The following is a 17849-nucleotide window of genomic DNA, read 5'->3' as shown; positions in this document are numbered from 1 at the left end:
TGGTGCATGAACCCCCACCACTATTGTGTCTATGACGGACCCACCCGACACAATAGTGGTGGTCCCCAGGTTGCTTTTAGTCAGGATGGTGGTCCCGGACCCTGGTCAAAATCAGTTGAAAACCCCTGAGCTTAGGAGGGTCAAACTTGGATTTCGCTGTCTCTCGAGCTGTCTGCATACAAAAACAAATGTAAAGGGAATGAGTCCAAACAAGTGTCCACAACACACAGTCCGCACACAAACCGCAATGGCATCACTCCGTCAACCAATACTAATTAAATAAACAACGTAATATTGACTTTTAGACGTTTATTTAAACCATAGAGTTGCTTTAAACTGAGAACTGAAGAAACAACAACAACAAACGGTCCGCGCGCGCGTCTTCTCTTTAAAGGGACAGTGTCACCACTAACTGTGTCCCCCTGACAACACGACAGACTACATAACCAGTTCCGGCAACACTATCGTTTTTCAATACTTTAAGGGGTACTCTTATTTTGAAGAGATCGTCCACCGGAAGTCTTATAGGCTATTTGCTAGCTTAGATTAGCCAAAAACCACTGGCTGTTCGCCAGACTGATTTGATTCATATACAAAGAAAACTAAAACGTTTCTTTGAAAACAGTGTCGTCGTTAAGCAGCAGGAGAGGACGTTTGTTAACAGCACAACCAACTGAAAGAAACACAGCTACAGGTGAAAAGATGAACTGATTCATGTTGTGTTTTTCATTTATTTGTTTTTATAAATGTGATTATAAACAACCAGTTACTAGCAGCAGTAATACATTGTTTGGCTAATTGGCTGCATTGTGTGGAGCTAAAATGTTACACTGATATAGACAAAGACAAATCTTACCCCTTATCCCTAAACGTATTTTTTACTATTGTGAAAAACATTTTAAAATAGCCAATCTACAAGCTCACAATGTGTCGATAGATCGTCTTATTTTAACTCTTTGAGAGTTTCAAGGATTTCTATATAGTTTTTAGACTTCTCTATGGCAGAATGGCGTTTTTGAATGATTTATTGAAAATTCTCTGTTGTGAATGTGTGACAACGAAAGACCTTCAGAGAAAGCTTGAACTGAGTTGATAAAATGTTTAGTTTTTGTGTTGGAAGCCATTTAAAAGAGCCTGCATTTACACTGGGTAGTGTTTCTAGGACAACAAAAAAAGTTATGCCCGGTTGAAGTTTTATTTTCTAAATAACTTTTTTTCTGCTGGGCGTACATAGCCATGCAATATCTCATTTTAAAGGGTGAGTTGTCTAGTTCAATTAAAATAAAATAAAAAGTTTCTCACATGTACCACTGTAGATATTTTGCCATCTATAAATAGCATGGTCAGTCATGATCAATCTGACCTATCCAGCTAAAAGTCCCCCTAGCTCTGAAATGGAACATCATATAAACTCAATTCTTTTTTGGGGTAAAATTAGACATTCTAACGCACATTTTGATATATACCATGTTTACATAGTCTTACCAGTACCTTGTCTATTCATGCATGTATCTCAAAAACCTGTTGTGAAGATAAACAGTTTTGATAAAAAACACATCCAAGGACATTGTTTTGATATGACTTTGTGCCCATGATATGTATCAAAATATAGACTTGAATGTATACTGTATTATAACAAAAAATTGGGTTCTACCGTTACAGAGTAAATCACAGTTGAAACTCGCTTAGTCAAACCATAAACCTCAGAATAGTGAACAAAATAGCCATGACAGGTCTAACTCATTGTAAAAGCGTCTTTTATTTTTTATGACTACTAACATAATACAATTATAATAAATATTACAGAAAATAAATAGGCCTACATACAAAACAGTTGTCCCCAAACTCCCCAGTGTCCCCAAACCACTGCATTCCAGTTGTTCTTGACGGTGTGTGTGTGTGTAGGCTAAATTTAAAAAAAACAACTGAAATGAATGAATGCATCCGGTTCAGTGTCGGAGAACTCCATCGCAGTCTTGACTCTTCGTCTTCATCATCATCATCATCATCATCATCATCATCATCATCATCATCATCCTCCTCCTCCTCCTCATCTGATGCCAGTTCTAAATATATAAAAATAAACATTTAGCTGTAGTCAGCCCGGCCAATAGCCAGTTGGGGGGGGGGGGGGGGGACGTAGGCTATCTGACATCATCGTCATCATCATCATCACACGGAGACACACTAAACAATGTACAATCATGATTGTATACAATATACAATGAATGCGATTATCATGCAAGCTCAGACGTCAATGAAACGTCATACAGATCTTATATAATACGCTACTGTTAGCTTCACTCCCCGTCCCCCCTCCGATCCTTGTAGCAAGGTCATCATAACCACGCGTTGCTTCAGTAAACGATGCATGTTTGTTCTCCGTCTTTGTAGACAGTAAATAAAAGGAGCGAACATTACTCTAAAGATCAGATCGCCTATAAGGCACGCTACAATATAAAATACTTGTACTGCCATGCGTGCATGCCTGCTACGATACATTTGTACTGCACCAACCAACCGATCGACACCAACCCCCCCTCCAGCCATTAGCCAGCACCAATGCACCAACCCCCCCATTAGCCAGCACCTTTGGTGCTGGCTAATGGCTGGGGGCCATCGTGGTGAGTCATTCTGGCGTCATGATCTGACTAGTAGTAGTAATTATCCAAGCATCTATTTGTAGCGATCATCTTATGATTTCTGATCACTATAGAAGGGCATTTTCTACAATAAGATTACCTCAAAACATTCCGGGTTGATCGTCTTCTTCAATGGTTTCCCGGTATAGCTCATCGGACGACGATGGGGAGACAATGAAAAAAGGAGGGAGGGAGCAGCGAGTCTCGCTGTAAGCACTGGACCAGGGCTACTCCGCCTGGAGAAGGCGACTGGGACGCGTATGGATCAATACTACTACCACAAAACTCGCTCAAATAAATAGTACTGCTTTCAACTTTTTCTGCTAGAAAATCGCTCGGGCGAGACGGCAAAACAATAAACTATGAAGACTCCCTCTGCCCCCACTGTTTACAGGGGGTGGGACCAGCTTCCAATGGCAACACGTACACGTGTGTCACGTGACACGGGTTTTCTGGGTAATGTAGTTGGAATATAAGCTCAGGAATTTAAACAGCGCTTCGGAGCATATTAATATGTTTAGATTAATCAAAAACTCTGAAGACGCCAATTGGCGTCATTGATCATTTACGGAATTCTGATGAAGACGCCAATTGGCGTCTTTCACCTTCTAAGGGTTAATAGTAAAATATGGCTAATAAGTTTAGGGATAAAGGGTAAGGCAAGATATGGCCCTAGGGTTTCGTGCAGAAATCCCTGAAGCCTCTGTTAGCTGTCGGTCTGATTACCAGCGTTGGTGTTACCATCCACTCTGGGCTCACCAGTTTATCTCTGTTGAAATTCTCACTTAACCGCCAGCTTTTGTCAGTGAAACCCTTATTTTGAAGGTTCCACCATCCATCCATCCATCCATCTTCAACCGCTTATCCGTAGTCTGGTTGCGGGGGCAATAGCTCCACCAGAGAGCTCCAGACTTCCCTCTCCAGAGCAACATTAGTGACTTCCTCCTGGGGGATCCCAAGACGTTCCAAGGCCAGTGAGTCGATGTGTTTCCTCCAACTGCGCCTTGGTCTGCCCTGGGGTCTCCTCCCAGTGGGACGAGGACCTCCCTAGGGAGACACCCGAGAGGCATCCTAACCAGATGCCCGAACCACCTAAGCTGGCTCCTTTCCAGGTGAAGAAGCAGCTACTCTACTCAGAGTCTCTCTCGCGTGGCCGAACTTCTCACCCAATCTCTAAGGGAGATGCCAGCTACCCGTTGAAGAAAACTCATTTCGGCCACTTGTATTCGCACCCTCATTCTTTCGGTCATGACCCACACTTCATCTTTTTCTTTCGTGTATCATCCTCAAATGTCCAACTCAGTATCGAGTAGACACGCCCTTGTCTCTGGTCCCACGTGGAAGAGGCCGGCCTCCGAAGGAGGTCTGTACAAAGTACAGGGGGCAGGTGTTAACTATGTGCTCGGCAGACTGCTCAGGCTCGTCACACTCGCATACTGCACTGTCCGCCAAGCCCCACCTCTTCATTGCTGATTTGAAGCAGCCGACTCCAGTGAGCAGGCGGTTCAGTAGGGTCCACTGGTGCATACGGGAAGGCCCAGGCCCAGCAGACTCCCACTCCTGCTTCCAAGGCTTTCCTTGCTAGCTTGATGGTAGCAGCCTCTCGTCAGAGGCCTGCCGGGGACATTCCCGCAAGGACTGGCAGGTAGGACATGGGAGTGGGCTTCAGGCAGCCAGTTATGGTTCGGAGAGAGTTGTTATTACTGTGTCCACCTTTTTGACATGTGGGCTCCTACACCAGACTGGGGCACAGTATTCAGCTGCAGAGAAGACCAGGGCTTGGGTGAAAATCCGCAATGTGTTGGCGGAAGCTCCCCAGGTCGTACCAGCGAGGCGACGGATAAGTGCGACCCTTGATGTGACCTTTGCCCTCACGTCTTCAAGGTGTTGGTTGAAGGACAGAGTTCTGTCCAAGCGCACCCAGAGGTATTTTGGGGCTTGTTTGGAACTCAAGGAGCTTGACCCACACTTCATGACCATTGGTGAGAGTAGGAACGAAGATTGCTCGGTAGACAGGTTCCACCAGAATCGGAAACGGATGTAGAATTAACTTGTGACAGACCCCTGTATTTTCTTCACACTCGGAGAAGACATTGGTCCTCATTCACAACGCCGTTTACGCTCATAAAGTGACGTTACGTGAGCGGAGCGTGAGCGGACAGGCATTTACGTGGATTCCCACATTACGTGGGAATTCATGAACTTGAACGTGAACTTGACGCTGACGTTGGTTGGTCGGAAATTCCGGTCGTGTACGGCATGCGTAGATTTATTAAGAAGGCTTTAGTCCCCAAACCTCAGATAAAATATGTAGGCATGTGTCCCCAACATTTGTCAGCACATAAAAAAAATATCACTTGTATGCCTATATGCATGCATTCTAGAGGCAAGTTAGCCTAGAGTCCCATACAGAAACTGCCCCCGAGCCCGACACCTTTTTATTTATTTATTAGGATATTTCTAGCATGCGCGATTGGGGCTGCTCACTCGGCAGCCTTCTACTCGCAGTACAACGCGTTGTGAGCTTGTAGATCGGCTCTCGCAGTTATGTTAAAAAACAAACTCACAATTATAATAAGAACATACACTTATCTGCATTCTGCACTGTACGAATCCAACGTTGTTTAGTGTAGTAATGTCTGCAGTATAGGCCTATTTAAATTGTTTCGTTATGGAGCTCCTTTGAGTCAGTCTGACTGTCGGTGTGTGTGTGTGTGGGGGGGGGGAGGGGGGGGGGAATTAGCCCTATATAAAAAATAGAAGACCACATTAGCCTATTTGAATGAATGGCATCAGCGTGTTTGAAAGTTGGCCAGTCATATCATAGTTTTAAGCCAGCTCACCTCCACTTGCGCTTGTTCACAAACATGACGGACAGACAAGAAAGGCTGTTGATGATGATTATTATTACCACTGTAACTCAGCATGTTGACAGAGACTCAGCCAATTCAAGTTTCACGTAGGCCTAAATGCCTTTGCTGCAAGCACCTATCTGCCTCCATTTGCGTCATGGTATTAATTTATAATAATGTATATTGATCACATGCGGACGCCACACAGAATAGCCAACTCTTACCTGCAGCTGAGGAAACATACAACGTAGTTGTATCGGATGAAATATAGCCTTTAGTCCAAATCCCACAAGAAAAAAAAGAAAGAAAATATGTCCTGTGTCCATGCATGTCCATATATTTGCTTTCCAAATCCGACAGGGCAGGGAATCAATCACCGCAGTAGACTAATCAATATGGCCTTTTATGATTGCCGAGTTTTAATATAGCATTTGGTCGTGTGGTGAACAGTACAAATTAACTTCTTTCTCATTATGTGAAAGTAACTGTAACATCAGTTAACTTATTAACGTTCTGACATTTAACAAGGAGTGATGCAATGCGTGCCAAGTTGGCAAGTTTCGTTTATAATTATATACATATAACTTGCGCTGTTTGCTTGAAGATCTGTCCGTGCAGACCCGCCTGTCAAAATTAACTGCTCTACAAGCTCATCGCGGCTGTTGTATATCATTTAAAACTTGGGAATCCTCTGTGCAGTCTATGATGACGTATTTCGATATTTCCTGTTGCCTTATATGGTCGTGGATGTTCCATCAAACCAGGCGACACCAGGCGAATCGCTTGGAAAAAATGCGGAAAGGATACACTCGCCGATCCGCACAAATTAAGTGATTACACCTGGTTCCCTGAATAACACGGGACTTAACCATAGCTTGATCGGATGGATTTTCCGCTATCTATACGCATGACCTTTACGCTTCCGTTACACTGTGGCGTATTTCTCCTTTGTGAATGAGGACCATTGTCTTACTGCGATTTAGACTTGACATCGGCGGTGAATGTGTTAAGTGATCTTCTTCCTATCTGTTATGTGTTCTATAAGGTTACTGAATGTAACCACTGTTCTATGAAATACTGTATGTATGTAAGGTTACTGAATGAGAACTAAAAGGCATTTTATTTCTACAGATCGCCACAGGGAGAGATCTACTGGATCAACACATGGCCTCCAAAGAGGAACCGAGAGAGATGGACCAGAGATGTGGACTGATGAGACCTGTAGTGACGTTGTACAGGATAGGTATGTAATAGTGATGCGTGGGTCAGGTGATGCTTGCCTTGGGAGCCAACTTGCCCCGCCAAACAAATTAATCAACAACCCGCCCGCCCTGCAAAAACAAAAAGTACCCTACCGACCGGTCCTCCATCAAGTGACATGATTGCGTCCTTTCTCAATTTAGTGAGTCTATACGCTGCCAATAGAGACGCTCCAAATCCTGTAGCCGAGTTTTTTTTTCCTAGCATAGCTGCGTTTTTTACGGCTTGTGATTGGTTGTCAGTGGAGTAGGGGGCGCTGGGCTGTGTTTTGGACCGCACCCAAGTGGTTATATGCCTAATCTCACAAAACTATGCCTAAACCTAACCTTAACCTAACCCTGACCTCACAAAACACTATGCCTAAACCTAACCTTAACCTAACCTCACAATAACTAGCGTATTTTCCAAAAAAGTATTCTGGAATTGTAGGAAAAAATTGTAAAAAAAAGAAGTCTGTGGTTGTTGGAAAAATAATGATAACAGGATTTGAACTCGTGAGGTGTGGATTCAAAGTCGAGGGAGCAGTCCACTATACTAGAAGTGCGTTTTGTGTTTGTAATAGAAGGTGAAGCTCCGCCCGCACGGGTGTTTCTTTCTTTGGCTACTACTACTACTAACCCTACTAGTAGTAGCTGGCGGCGTGAAACCATTAATTATAATTGCATTTAAGCACTTTTGATGCACTTTTGCTATTATTGGCACACTTTCTATGCATAAGCATAGTACAAGGTCTTTTCCTAATTAATGTGATATCGTGCCTTAATTTTTAAAGAATGTCATTGTGTATAATTCATGTTCAGTGTGACCACAGAAGTGGTTAATCTGAACATTTACTGATGGTGATGCTACAGTTATGAGAAAATGGTATTGTATCTGAATTCATGGGAGCTACACATAGTGTACATTTATCTTGACTGTCATTTTGGGGAGAATTCATGGTAACAAGATCACATGCTTATGGCAGTAGTGTTTGTGTTGCTATTATTGTACAATGATGAGAGATAAATGTAAATGGTGCATTTATATAGCGCCTTTATCCAAGGTGCTTTACATAGAGCATTAGGGGTGCAATGGTTCACTTAGCCCACGGTTCGGTTCGTACCTCGGTATGGGAGCCACGGTTTCGGTTCGGTTTCGGTACAGAAAAAATAAAATAAAATAAATAGCAATAAATGTTTTTTCATTATTATAATTTTATTTTTCCCCTGTCCAGACACACTCCAGTATGTTCTGCCTTTTCATTATTTTCAAGGAAAAAAAATATCTTATGTCTGTGCCTTTCAATATTATACTCAAGGGAAAAAAATCACCCTATGCACTCACACACGTGCAGTGGCAGGGGAGAGGGAGGGAGGGGGCAGTGTGCACACTGCTGCGCAGAGAAAAAAGTAAATACAAATTTAGTTTACAATTATAGATCCACATTTAATCTCTGCATAAGTATTTAAGGATATGCTTATAATGCTTACAAGAAGAGTTCCTATATACAGCCAATCAGCCATGGATTCTTTTGTTGTTGTTTTTTTCTGACTACTAAGCAACGACTGTTTTCAGGACGGCTCCGCTAGGCGGAAGTACGGCGGCTATGACGCCGTCGCCGTAGCTGTCAAAATCGTTAAGCAAACAGCCGTTGGCGACGGCGACATTGGTTCCCATGGTGACACGTCTATGCAGCGTGTGTCAAACATAAACACTTGCCGATATTGCTTAATTCTTACATGCACTGGACATGATCAGCAGTGGAAAGAGGAAGGTGCTGGAGCAATTATTCTAAAAAATAATAAACATGGTTAATATGACATATGATATGGTATTAGTGTTATTTCTTCATTCAGAGCATGCCAACACATTACACAGCATAAGAGAGGTGATGGAGCAATCGGTGTAAATGTATGACAGCTATAATTTCAATAAACATGGTTATGTCATTTTTGTAACTGTTGGTTCTGCCGTAGTAGAAAGGGCTGCGACGGAGAGCAGGTTTATATATCGAGCACTGATCCGTTGCCGGAGCCGTCTGCCGTAGCCGTCGTTGCTTAAAGTCCCTATTGAGCTCCTGCTGCGACGTCAGGTAGGCTAATCAATATGATCATGTATTAATCCGATGGTGTTGCCTGACGAATATAGACGATCTACAGGCTCCCAATGTGTAATTGTGTATTGATGCTTGTGGATCAACTGCTTCCAAACAACACCATGGATTCACTCGCGGGTCGAAGGGACAGAGCCGGACTTACCGTTGGGCTAGGGTGGGCTGAAGCCCGGGGGCCCCCGACTAGGGGGGCCCCAAAAAAAAAAAAAAAAAAAAGTTTTTTTTTTTTTTTTTTTTTTTAATTATAAAATTGTAAAGTGAAATCCAATTCAAGTGAAATGTGTGTATTGTTATTGTATTTAGTTGTATTATGGTTAAACCATTGAGAGCTTCTGCCTGCCTGCCTCTCTTTTTAGGGGCCTGGGTACCCCAAAATGAAAACAAAATAGCCCAAATTTTTTCCGGTTCGCCGCGCGCCCCAAGGGGGGCCCTCAAATTTGCTCCAGCCCGGGGGCCCTCAGCAAGGTAAATCCGGCTCTGCGAAGGGAACACCGATGGTGGAAACCATGCAAGGCACCAACCAGCACATCAGGAGCAATTAGGGGTTCAGTCTTGCTCAAGGACACTTCGACACTAACTCTGGGGGAGCCCGGGTTTGAACAGGCAACCTTGCGGTTGCCATCCATCCACTCTACCCCTGAGCCACTGCCGCCCCGAGATAAAGTGCTGTTTATGTTTTGAAGAGAGACACAGCGCCGTGTGATTCATTGAATTCACTCACACATTGTTCCTTTTACAGGGGCGCTACACACACACCATTGTAACATATCTTATGGAGTTATGCTTAATGCGCTATTGTGTCGTGTTGTGTGTTGATAAAAAAAAAAGTCAGACGACAAAAAAGTCAGACAGAAAATAAATTGAGATGGACAGCCTGAGTGTGATTTTAAATGTCAGCTTGGTGCAGCAAGTCGTGTGGGAAGTACTGGGTGCTGATGGTAGGTGTGGCGCTCCACCTCAGCAATCCATCTCCCAGGGGGTCTAGCGCATTGTAACAGGGATAGACTCCATCTCCCAGGGGGTCTAGCGCATTGTAACGGGGACCGACTCCATCTCCCAGGGGGTCTAGCGCATTGTAACAGGGACAGACTCCTGTGTGTTACCGGCTGAAGGCTCATATAGTCTTAGTCATCACATAGTCATCACATAGTCTGGATTTTATTTTTGATACTGACAATAAGCCATTCCCGACCTACATCTTCATTAAACAGACTTGTCAGGAATGGCTGTTATGAGAGCACAGAGTTTCAATCTGACATGATATAGAGTTCAGAGTTCACGATGTCATGACAAAAATGATAGATGGCACGGGATAAATTATTTATAAAAACAGAGTTATTTAATCTGTCACATAAATCCCATAATCTCAAGATGATTCACATGTTGGAGAGTTGGGCTAACACCACTCAGTCTCCAGTTATTAACCCATTCTGAACGGGAACCCCTTTTGGTGTTTTAAGCATTATGTTATGCTTTAGCTGTTGAAAAATAGAAGATCTACAAGCTTGTAGGTCTGCTATTTTTGAAAAATCGTGAAAATGTGGCTCAAATCTTTGAATGTATATTCTTTTTCGGGGCGAAGGTTTTTAACTCAACTCTTTGCTTCTGGGGGGGGGGGGGGGGGTTCCTGGAACAACATATTTTCAGATGGGGGTCGGTGGCCAATTACATATAATTTTTGGGGTCCTTGACATGAAATATAGAAACATGAGGTTTTTAGATTTCGACGTCAGGCCTAAATGGGTTAAAGTCCTTCCTTGTTCACTTGCTTTCAGACCGGTGTGTGGAGTCCAGACTGCAGGTGAAGATGAACTCTCCAGACTCAGCCAGGGACGTTTCTATTAAACAGGAGGAACCTGAAGACATTTCTATTAAACAGGAACCTGAAGACCACCCACACCTCAGTAAGTTTCATGTGCTCTTCCTTTCTGTTTCTGTAGGGCTGCCACAATGTCTGATTTTCAATGATGGCAAAAAAATACTAGGACACTCATAATATAGTCCAGTCGCTTGTGTCATTTCAAACCATATTGGATTCTGCGCAAATGGAATCATGGATTTTCTGATTTGTCATACTATATATATTTCCATAAAATCTCCTGAAATGTTAACGAACATTAATATTTTGGACAAACCCATTTACAGACGTACAGAGCTATGCCATGAAATGTTCTACATAGATTGTTTAAGCTACCATTGGTCCACATTTAAAGCTTTCATTGTCAGAAGTGCTTCTGTTTCATAACGTCATGCAATGAGTGGCATGACTAATTTACTCCCAAATCAGAGCTAAGTAATTAATTTTTAAATTGTTGGAAATTTTCATGATTCAAATACAATATTTGCTGTGACCAGTGGACTCCCTTTTGCTTAATTAAATGTATTACTACTTATTTTTATGAAGCTAAAATCAAAAAAAAAAAAGATCAAATCTTGCTAAAACATTCAGAACTGTAATCTGTATTTGGTAACGGTTTAGTCAATCTTATCTTGGTAAGTAATACAGTAGTCATTTTGTACATGGAACATGGAAGAAGAATGGATTTACGTCCAATGTTGACCATGTTATTTTTCTGCTCCTAGACATCCTGCACATGGTTGTGTGTAAAGAGGAGGTTTCCCCTGAACAGGAGAGGAGCCCCAGTCTGCTCCAGGAGAAACCAGTGCCTCCACACATTAAAGGGGAACAGGAGGAGCTACTTCAAAGACCAGAGGAACCTGTTGGGTCAACATTGACATTACCAGCAGTGAAAGGTGAAGAAGACGATGGAGACATCTCTTCGCACCACTCTGAAGTTGAGCGTGAATCCGACACTGAAGTCACTGAAGACAGTGATGATTGGGCGGAGACAACTGGAGGTCAGTCATTGTTTTTTTTTTTTTTAAATATATGTTTATTGGTAGCGGGTTTCAACAATTTAAGTTCAGTTTGAACATACCATTCTTTTTTCATTTTCTCCCTCACCCCATCCCTCCCCCCACAGTTATCGTCATTATTAAAACAATATATTTAAAAAAAAACAATAATTATTGAGTACAGACATACAAAAACAACAATAGCAACAAAAAAAAAGAAAAAGATCCAGTCCAATCAAACAACCATACATTTTTGACCAAGTGTAAACAGGACACAAAAAAAATAATTTAAGTACAGATGACAAAAACAATAATTCAAGCACAGATGACAAAAACAATATAAATAACAACAACAAACAAAAATAATAGGTCAGTCATTGTTAACCCATTTAGGCCTGACGTCAAAATAAAAAAAACCTTCGCTCTGAAAGAATATATATTCAAAGATTTGTGCCACATTTTCACGATTTTTCAAAAAATAGCAGACCTACAAGCTCGCTATGAGCTTGTAGATCTGCTATTTTCCAATAGCTAAAGTATAACATAATGCTTAGTTAAAACACCAAAAGGGGTTCCCGCCCAGAATGGGTTAAACACAGGCACAGGAACTACATGTGTGGGGAACACTGGCAGTTGGCATAATGACTAAAAAAATAGAAAGATGATGAATAAAAATAAATATTAACGGGGAAGCCAGACACTGCCAAACACGGTGATGGAAGCTTTTCGAGTTATCTGTACTCACCATTTTTACCCTGCCTCTCCCCTTCGCTCCCCCCTCTCACACTCCGACCATCTTTGTCTTCCTGTATCTGTATCTCTCTCTCTCAGAGAGAGAGAGTCTCTCTCTCTCTCTCTCTCTCTCTCTCTCTCTCTGTCAGGTGACCTGAAGAAACGTCAGCTGTCGCTGTCGCTGTTATGAGAGCACAGAGTTTCAATCTGACATGATATAGAGTTCAGAGTTCACGATGTCATGACAAAAATGATAGATGGCACGGGATAAATTATTTATAAAAACAGAGTTATTTAATCTGTCACATAAATCCCATAATCTCAAGATGATTCACATGTTGGAGAGTTGGGCTAACACCACTCAGTCTCCAGTTATTAACCCATTCTGAACGGGAACCCCTTTTGGTGTTTTAAGCATTATGTTATGCTTTAGCTGTTGAAAAATAGAAGATCTACAAGCTTGTAGGTCTGCTATTTTTGAAAAATCGTGAAAATGTGGCTCAAATCTTTGAATGTATATTCTTTTTCGGGGCGAAGGTTTTTAACTCAACTCTTTGCTTCTGGGGGGGGGGGGTTTCCTGGAACAACATATTTTCAGATGGGGGTCGGTGGCCAATTACATATAATTTTTGGGGTCCTTGACATGAAATATAGAAACATGAGGTTTTTAGATTTCGACGTCAGGCCTAAATGGGTTAAAGTCCTTCCTTGTTCACTTGCTTTCAGACCGGTGTGTGGAGTCCAGACTGCAGGTGAAGATGAACTCTCCAGACTCAGCCAGGGACGTTTCTATTAAACAGGAGGAACCTGAAGACATTTCTATTAAACAGGAACCTGAAGACCACCCACACCTCAGTAAGTTTCATGTGCTCTTCCTTTCTGTTTCTGTAGGGCTGCCACAATGTCTGATTTTCAGTTTCACTGTACAATAACGATGGCAAAAAAAATACTAGGACACTCATAATATAGTCCAGTCGCTTGTGTCATTTCAAACCATATTGGATTCTGCGCAAATGGAATCATGGATTTTCTGATTTGTCATACTATATATATTTCCATAAAATCTCCTGAAATGTTAACGAACATTAATATTTTGGACAAACCCATTTACAGACGTACAGAGCTATGCCATGAAAATGTTCTACATAGATTGTTTAAGCTACCATTGGTCCACATTTAAAGCTTTCATTGTCAGAAGTGCTTCTGTTTCATAACGTCATGCAATGAGTGGCATGACTAATTTACTCCCAAATCAGAGCTCAGGTGTGAAGTAATTTTTTTTTAAATTGTTTGAAATTTTCATGATTCAAATACAATATTTGCTGTGACCAGTGGACTCCCTTTTGCTTAATTAAATGTATTACTACTTATTTTTTTGAAGCTAAAATCTAAAAAAAAAAAGATCAAATCTTGCTAAAACATTCAGAACTGTAATCTGTATTTGGTAACGGTTTAGTCAATCTTATCTTGGTAAGTAATACAGTAGTCATTTTGTACATGGAAGAAGAATGGATTTACGTCCAATGTTGACCATGTTATTTTTCTGCTCCTAGACATCCTGCACATGGTTGTGTGTAAAGAGGAGGTTTCCCCTGAACAGGAGAGGAGCCCCAGTCTGCTCCAGGAGAAACCAGTGCCTCCACACATTAAAGGGGAACAGGAGGAGCTACTTCAAAGACCAGAGGAACCTGTTGGGTCAACATTGACATTACCAGCAGTGAAAGGTGAAGAAGACGATGGAGACATCTCTTCGCACCACTCTGAAGTTGAGCGTGAATCCGACACTGAAGTCACTGAAGACAGTGATGATTGGGCGGAGACAACTGGAGGTCAGTCATTGTTTTGTTTTTTTTAAATATATGTTTATTGGTAGCGGGTTTCAACAATTTAAGTTCAGTTTGAACATACCATTCTTTTTTCATTTTCTCCCTCACCCCATCCCTCCCCCCACAGTTATCGTCATTATTAAAACAATATATTTAAAAAAAAAAAATTTATTGAGTACAGACATACAAAAACAACAATAGCAACAACAAAAAAAGAAAAAGATCCAGTCCAATCAAACAACCATACATTTTTGACCAAGTGTAAACAGTAGGACACAAAAAATTTTTTTTAAGTACAGATGACAAAAACAATAATTCAAGCACAGATGACAAAAACAATATAAATAACAACAACAAACAAAAATAATAGGTCAGTCATTGTTAACCCATTTAGGCCTGACGTCAAAATAAAAAAAACCTTCCCTCTGAAAGAATATATATTCAAAGATTTGTGCCGCATTTTCACAATTTTTCAAAAAATAGCAGACCTACAAGCTCGCTATGAGCTTGTAGATCTGCTATTTTCCAATAGCTAAAGTATAACATAATGCTTAGTTAAAACACCAAAAGGGGTTCCCGCCCAGAATGGGTTAAACACAGGCACAGGAACTACATGTGTGGGGAACACTGGCAGTTGGCATAATGACTAAAAAAATAGAAAGATGATGAATAAAAATAAATATTAACGGGGAAGCCAGACACTGCCAAACACGGTGATGGAAGCTTTTCGAGTTATCTGTACTCACCATTTTTACCCTGCCTCTCCCCTTCGCTCCCCCCTCTCACACTCCGACCATCTTTGTCTTCCTGTATCTGTATCTCTCTCTCTCTCTCTCTCTCTCTCTGTCAGGTGACCTGAAGAAACGTCAGCGTGTCCACACCGGAGAAAAATCTTTCCAGTGTAAAGATTGTAACAAGAGTTTCAGTAAGTCATATGACCTGAGGAGACACCGGCTTATCCACACTGGAGAAAAACCTTTCCAGTGTAAACATTGTGACAAGAGTTTCGGTCTAAAAGGCAGCCTGAAGATACACCAGTATGTCCACACTGGAGAAAAACCTTTCCACTGTAAACATTGTGACAAGAGTTTCAAAAACACATCTCAACTGAAGTCGCACCAGCGTATCCACTCTGTAGAAAAACCTTTCCAGTGTGAACATTGTGACAAGAGTTTCGGTCAGTCAGGTGAGCTGAATAATCACCTTAAACACCGGTGTATCCAATCTGGAGAAAAACCTTTCCAGTGTGAACATTGTGGCAAGAGTTTTAGAGATTCAGGTGGCCTGAAAACACACCAGCGTTTGCATACCGGAGAAAAACCTTTCCAATGTAAACATTGTGATAAGAGTTTCAGACAGTCAGGTGGCCTGAAAACACACCAGCTTATCCATACTGGAGAAAAACCTTTCCAATGTAAACATTGTGATAGAAGTTTCGGTCTATCATGCACCCTGAAGAAACACCAGTATGTCCACAGTGAAGAAAAACCTTTCCAATGTAAACATTGTGACAAGAGTTTCGTTCAGTCAGCTGACCTGATTAAACACCGGCGTATCCATTCTGGAGAAAAACCTTTCCAGTGTGAACATTGTGACAAGAGTTTTACTGGATCGTCTTCCCTGAAAAGACACCAGCGTTTGCATACCGGAGAAAAACCTTTCCAATGTAAACATTGTTATAAGAGTTTTTGTAGGTCATATCAGCTCAAGCGACACCGGCTTAGTCACACTGGATGAAATACTTTCCAATGTACACATTGTGACAAGAGTTTCAATGTATCAAGTAATCTGAAGTTACATCTTCGTGTCCATATTTCTCACAGGACAAAACAAAAACAGTGTCACACTGTTATTCATTATTGTGTTGCCTAAAATCATTAGCCTCTGCTCTTAAACAATGCAGCCCACCTTAGCTATCCTCGTGTGTTGTTCAAAGTAAGCCCATGGTTTTATTATTTTAATAATTATTATAAATGTGTCGTGTCATGTTGTTATATTGTTGAGTTATTTTGACATCAGATCGATACCGATACGGCATAAATACGCCAATTAATTTGTGCACCTTAGTTTCCACTATAATGAGCTCATTGGGAGGATCAAATTAAACGGCTGTATGATCGTAGGGAGGTCGATAGATAAGGAAAATATATTGGATTATTATACTGCTCCTGTCAATAGAGGCCTCCATGCTCCAGCTCTTTTGTTTTCTTCTCATTATAAACCCTTAAAACGTATTAACAAACCATTTATGTTGACTTTATTATAAGTTTTTGCTAGAGGATGCCATTACAGACATGTATTGCTAATTAAGTTGCTGTTTTTTTTTAAATATAATTTTTTCTGTTTTGTTTTATTTGAATGTAATCTGTGCAGACCACAGATCCAGAATCCACTGAATGTCCAAAGTTCAGGTTTTTTTGGGTGCAATTGAGATCAGAAGAAATAAAATAATAATCGTCACCAGACCTTTAAGGAATTTATCCTTCAACAATAATTATCATGACAAACATCTGGACTGGATCAATTGTATTAACGTTGTTTAATACAAGCAGATCGCAAAAGCAAATTAGATGAATGGGGAGTCAATGGAGGGTATTCATTCATCCCATTATAAAATCTAGAGTTGCAAATTGCGGCTAGTTTGGTACCTATTATTGACTTTTGAATTGATTGCTGTTTGCAATCAATAAGTTCCAATTTGCAGATGTGACTTATATGCTTTGGAATGTGTTCTGAGGGCAGCATTCAATTTCATTGGCCCTCGCGTGCGTCCAATCAGCAAGGGTGGGAGGCGGGGCTAATAGTGAAAGGGAGTTCAATGGAACTTTGAATTTTGGAGCGGCAGCCATATTGCTTCACTCTGCTCCAGCTTCCAAACCTGCTCTCTGCTCCTGCTGAATTTCCACCAAGAAATTGAATGCTGCCCTCAGAACACATTCCAAGGCATATATGTCACATCTGCGTTCCAATTCATAATTGTATAGCCAATGTTTAACAGCTATAAAGCTACAGTATATACTATTCTATGTATTGTAGGCCTAATCAAAGGAATTAGCCAAGTAGGCTAATTATCGTATAGCTGTCCAGTTTATCAATGAGATGTTTTGGGACCTTTGATTGATTGATTGAAGTATTTATTAACAGTTTGCAGAATTACAGTAAATTTCAAGTACAACTCAATACAAAAAACTGTCAACTGTGAGTGGACGACACCATAATGTATTACACTTGTTTACAAGAGGGTCCACCATTAGAGACGTACAAATATACACAGCCAAAAACAGGAAATCATCATAGAGGAGGTCAAAAGGGAAAAAATATATATATACAGTGAGGGGAAAAGGGGGGGGGGGTGGGGATTCAGAATTTACGGGGGCCAGTTTCGAATTGCAGCCGTCCGTAGGTGCCCTTTGAGAGTGGTTTTGAAGGAGTCAAGGGATTTGCATGTCTTAATGACTGTTGGTAGGGCGTTCCACATTTTGGTGGCATAGGAGCTAAATTAATTTAGTCCCTTGTTTGTGCCGAATCTGGGTTGCACATGGTTTGTTGAACTCCCTCTGGTGTTGTGGGTGTGGACTTTGTTGACATT

General features: G+C 41.3%; 1 protein-coding gene across 2 annotated transcripts; it reads left to right on the top strand.

Moving 5' to 3' along the window:
* Window positions 1–527: 527 nt before the first annotated feature.
* Window positions 528–16641, top strand: LOC306920259 (uncharacterized protein). Of its 2 annotated transcripts, XM_079496959.1 has the most exons (8): window positions 528–694; window positions 6626–6737; window positions 10622–10750; window positions 11430–11705; window positions 13161–13289; window positions 13988–14263; window positions 15111–15437; window positions 15540–16641. In XM_079496959.1, the coding sequence occupies exons 2-8, from the start codon at window positions 6659–6661 to the stop codon at window positions 15995–15997; spliced, it is 1674 nt and encodes a 557-aa protein (XP_079353085.1). In that variant the 5' UTR covers window positions 528–694; window positions 6626–6658; the 3' UTR covers window positions 15998–16641. The 2 variants fall into 2 exon arrangements, with proteins under 2 accessions (XP_079353085.1, XP_079353084.1); XM_079496958.1 differs by having other exon boundaries at window positions 15111–16641.
* Window positions 16642–17849: the final 1208 nt, after the last annotated feature.

This window comes from Electrona antarctica (assembly GCF_951216825.1).
Source record: "Electrona antarctica genome assembly, chromosome: 3".
NCBI classification, from domain to species: domain Eukaryota; kingdom Metazoa; phylum Chordata; class Actinopteri; order Myctophiformes; family Myctophidae; genus Electrona; species Electrona antarctica.
Note: the sequence above shows the minus strand (reverse complement) of the source record. Positions and strands in the feature narration are given on the sequence as shown.